Source organism: Gobius niger (genome assembly GCF_951799975.1).
Source record: "Gobius niger genome assembly, chromosome: 10".
In the NCBI taxonomy this organism is placed as follows: domain Eukaryota; kingdom Metazoa; phylum Chordata; class Actinopteri; order Gobiiformes; family Gobiidae; genus Gobius; species Gobius niger.
In genome coordinates this window covers 11741727-11746631 of record NC_136861.1, presented here as the reverse complement: position 1 = coordinate 11746631, position 4905 = coordinate 11741727, and the positions used below count along the sequence as shown (strand labels likewise).

The following is a 4905-nucleotide window of genomic DNA, read 5'->3' as shown; positions in this document are numbered from 1 at the left end:
ATCACAACAGGAGTTGGCTCACGGGGCTAAATTGAAATGCTATTGACATCATATCAGGAAGTGGTCTCAATTTAACTTAATCAGAGTCAGACTGATATTTTTCACAAATCAACAAGCTGCTGTGTCATTACTCAAACAACTTGCTGTAAGAGGTGATTCTTGGTGTGTGATTAATTCTGATAACTGGTTGGACAATAGGCCCTGAAAGCATTTTATTTTTAAATCAAAAATATGTAATGTGGCGTCTCCGCCTAGTTTTGTTGTCCTCTTACAGTGGTATTTTGTGTTTACAGATTTTTAGGTTTTAATTACTTTTCCGGAACAAGACGGGGGCCAAAATGGATCCCTGTGGCACTGCAACAATATTCTGAAAGAAAAAAAAAGCCTAATTAATGCATAATACGACCTTTAACAGAAATTGTACTTAAAAGAGTCTACAATACCGAGCGTTACTGCAACACTTCAACAGTCGGGCCTTCCTTGATCTCAGTCTCCGTCGGTGTCTCTTTTTCAGACATTATCTCCTCCTGTCCCGTGATTTCTATGTCTGGATTGAACTCGGTTTTGAGAATGGCTTGTTTTTTCTGGAAAGACACCTGCTCTTTCTCCAGAAGCTCGTAAATCTTCTTCCACGAGTCCATCTGCGAGCGCCACAGAGCAGATCGCGCCCGGATGAACTTGGACACCTCGGTCTCGCTGCCTTGGGCTAAATTCATGCTGTCTTTAACGATGAAGAACACGTCCATTCCCAGGAAGAGGGCGTTTAAAGCGATGAATCCTCCCCTGGCTCCGCGGGACATGGCCAGAGGTCCTCGTGCCACCGCCTGCCCCATGTCCGGCAGCTCAGAGGCCACTCTCGGTACGTTTCTCAAGGCTTTGCCTTCTTCAGCCACCACTTTACCAGCACTGGCCAGGACCTCCTCGCTCCGCAGCAGTTTGAAAGCAGAGACGCCATCAACAAGTGAGTCAATTCCTTTACCAACCGCACCTGAAATAAAAAATCATTTTGGGTCATGCTGCAAGATCCTACCATCTCTGTTGTATAGCTATAACTTTGGCTGTCAGACACCTTGGGCCCGATCTTGTGCATCAAAACGGAGACGATAGCGTGACATTTTGCGCTCAGTAGGAGCACTTTGTGATCTTGCCACTCCAGACTTAGCGCATTTACATGGGTGGAGACACAGACATTTTCCTCCAACCAGATCGACTCCGCGTCCAGGAGAGTGGTTGTGTGGGAGTGGGGGGTGAACATGTGCTTTTGTTTTGCTTCGCGTGCACGCTGAGCGCGGCCGATCCGCGCCACAGCGGACGCTGTAGCTCTTTTTCTCTGGGGACGTGAACATGGTTTAGCTCACGATGGGGTAAATAAAGTTTTTAGTTTGACCTGTGAGAGCCTGAGGCTTAAGAAAGAACGCAAGACAGCGCAATGTAAACAAGGAAGTGAATGTCAGCCGTGTTTCCATCAGTGCAGTCACCTCCTCTTGTGACGCCCCCTCACAGGTGGCGGAGGCGAATGGCACATATAGCGCCGCCACTCGGAAAATAATTCGCCAAGAGCCTGCGCCGCCCCGTGCGCCGCCACAAGATCTGGCCCCTGATGTTTAGGCTCACAGATCAGTGTGACGTATAATAGGGGTTACTTATCCCTCTTTTTGTCGTAGAATAGTGAGACTTGAATGATGACACAGTGGCTATGTTTACATGGAGACCAGAAATCTGATCATAATCTGATTTCTGGAGTTCTCAGATTATTAAGAGTCATGTAAACAGCATAATCTGATGTACATAACCTGGTATTCATATAATCTGATTTCACATGTGTGTACCTAAGCTAACCAGGAACATATAATGTCACAAAGACAAAGATTGAAAGATATAATAAAAATACTACAAGCCTTTTTTGTATAAAAAAAAAAACAAGCAAAATAAATCATCAGAAAAGTTATCCATGAAATGAATCTCAAATTAGTTCTTAAAGTAAGTGTGCTGCTGACTGTCAGGTGGTTTAGGCTGCACAGATGCAGGATGTTAGTAGTTCCAAACTGTTGTGAGTTCAAGTCCCCATTCTCATTATTTACTGAATTGTCTCTCTGTTCTTCTCACCACATATTTAATGGAAGTTAAAGCACAGTTTGTGCTATTTGTGTTTTAATTTCTTTAATTACTTCAGAAAACAAAAAACAGAGAACCAAATTTGAACCTTAGACCTTTGAGCTATTAAACCTGTGCTGTATCCACCTGGCTACCGAGTACAAGAAGCTGCTGCTGCTGCCACATGGACAACAGTTTGACTCCAAATCTAAATATGGAGACGCAATCATTCTCCACCTGGTTAAGCAGGTGGGCCGGAGACAAATCCAAATCTGCACTGGCTCATGGCTCACAGAATTTTTGGACCAATTAAACGTAGCCAGTGTCTTATGTCTCTGGGTCTCGCATTGGTAGTAATAAACTTCTCCTTCATACGATATCCAGACTCCTGCCTATTTTTCAGTAATCCTCTCGGACATCTTTTTTTTCTTGAACAAGTACAAGAACACATTTTAAAAGACTAGGGATAAAATCTGCTTAAGTTAGAACATTTAAAAACTATGCTCAACTAGGTCATGACACTTTGCCAGTGTTCGAAAGCTTTTGTTATTGATCTGAACTGAAAACTAAACATACTGTACATCTCTAGCTTTCTTGGCTTATTCTGTTGAGAAAATTTCAGATCAAACATGTAAACTTGTAAAAAGATTGGGCCAGCTGGGCTTTTTTTGTTTAATTTTAAAGCTGAAAATCTCTAAAGTACAGTTTTATCTAAGGCAATGATACTAATGCAGCAGATTAGAGCCTCAGTTGTTCGTCACATCAGCCTGATATGATTTCCAAGGAACCTATTCACAAATCAACCTGTAGATTTATCTCAAAATACTACTACAATATGTTCTACCTGCTTTGCCCATGACCTTTCCGACGGCCACAGCCACATCCAGAGAGTCAGAGTTTTGGGGTGGTGAACTGATGTTGTCCAGACAGTCCTGGATGTTCTTCACGTCCTCCATGAACATCTGGAAGGTCTCGCTGGCCCTCTTCTGCTGAGAGCGGTTCACTCCTATCTCGGTGGCGGTGGTGACTGCACTGTTGACTCCGCTGGTGATTCCCAGGCCCACCCCGGTCAGGGTGAGGGCCAGAGAGACTCCTGCGGTCACAGGGATCAGAGCCAAGCCGATGATGGACAGCACCCCTCCCACGGCCCCCACAGAGCTGCCCGCCACACTGGAGATACGCGCCCCCATGTTCATCCGGTCCAGCTGAACTGCACTGTCCTCCAGCTCTGAAAGGAACTGCTGCATTCGGGGCTCGCTCTCACTGAAGCGCTCCATGAAGCTGCTGCAGTACTCCTCCTGGAACAGGAACACCATCCTGAAGGCCTCGTCCTGCCTGAAAGAGCATTACAGACAATACTAGTACTTCTTTAATGCGGGATATTGACAGAGATCCTCATTAAAATCTGGGCCATATGATTTACTCGCAACTCAGACATTATTCAACAATGACATATCAACATCAAGTCCAAACAGAAACCTTGGATTACTGGTGAAGTCCTCAGGCTCTTGAGAGTCTGCCTTCAAATCTGGTGATAAAGAGGAACTACAGCTAGGGTCAACCTGTCCCGCGGCATCAAAAAAGCCAAGAAGCAGTACTCCAAAAAGATAACAGATCACTTCAGAGACACTCGGAGTCTGTGGGAGGGGATAAAGACCATCACAGACTATAGGGCTCCCCCACAAACCTGTGACAGTGACACTGCTCTGTTAAACACGCTGAATGAATTCTTTGCAGTAGCACTCACTCCAACTCTTATGAAGTGTTTCGAGCGGCTCGTCAAAGGACCACATCAAGTCTGTTCTCCCTCAATAATAGAAAGCTGCAGACCCGGAGCCAAGACAAATGTGAAAAGCGAATCCACCGTGATAGTGCGCCCTCTGCTGGTAAAGACAGATATACAACGGTATTTAGCTCATGTTTTACAGTTGTATCGTTGGATTATTTAGTGTAATTTAGAAAGTGTTGACATGTAACTTAGTTTAGGCTACATGTACTATCATTTGGGTTATTTTATGAAATTAAAACTGTATGTTTTACTCCTTTCATTGTATTTTGTAGGACAGAGCAAACAAAATCACATTTTTATTGTGGTAACGGCCATTGCTGTAATCAGTAAAGAAAGGAGAGAAATCAGGTTAATAATAACTTGCAGATGCAATAACATAGTAAAAAACATTTGTACCGTCAGGGTCTTCCCTGTTTTCTAAATTCAGCAGCATCTTTCTGTCAACTTCACTAAAAACAAAAGATCAACACTGACGTCATTAATGTGTAACAATCAAATGTTGTAATTCTGGGCTAATAATGATAATAATAATACTACGGTCAAAACTAGTCTGGAATGACATATACAGTGGGGAAAAGAAGTATTTGGCCAAAATCCATTAGAATGTCTATGTGAAACTGACCAATTAATTTTTTTCCCCACTGTACATGCAGCAATGCCATTAATAATGGTGCCATAACCTTTTTTTAAAAATTGTGTTTGTCCTTTATTTATCCAGGATAAAACTCGTTCCTCGAGTGTCCTGGCAAAGATTCTTTCAACTTAAAATATGCAATAATTTGCCACAAAAAGTAAAAAGCACCCGTAATACATAATTATGACTAAATTATAGCCTATATTTACTTTACAGCCTGCAAATGCATTTTTTGGGTATCATGTAATTGGGATTATTTATTGTTTTTACTCATTTACAACTAGGCAGAACATTAATGTGTCATCTTATCTTTATCAAACAACATTAATGTGTCATCTTATCTTTATCAAACAACAGAAGCATCTACGATTCCAAAATTGGTTCATAA

The 4905-nt window shown here is 42.6% G+C and overlaps 1 protein-coding gene across 1 annotated transcript; it reads right to left on the bottom strand.

Annotated features, from left to right (window-relative positions):
- Positions 1-243: 243 nt before the first annotated feature.
- Positions 244-862, bottom strand: LOC306969027 (uncharacterized protein). The gene is made up of 2 exons (XM_079564637.1): positions 444-862; positions 244-367 (listed from the first exon to the last, which is right to left on the bottom strand). The coding sequence occupies exon 1, from the start codon at positions 831-833 to the stop codon at positions 450-452; it is 384 nt and encodes a 127-aa protein (XP_079420763.1). The 5' UTR covers positions 834-862; the 3' UTR covers positions 244-367; positions 444-449.
- Between the last annotated feature and the right edge of the window lie 4043 nt (positions 863-4905).

Coding starts and splice junctions, on each gene's coding strand:
- LOC306969027 (XM_079564637.1), bottom strand. CDS start 833: ATGGGGCAGGCGGTGGCACGAGGACCTCTGGCCATGTCCCGCGGAGCC.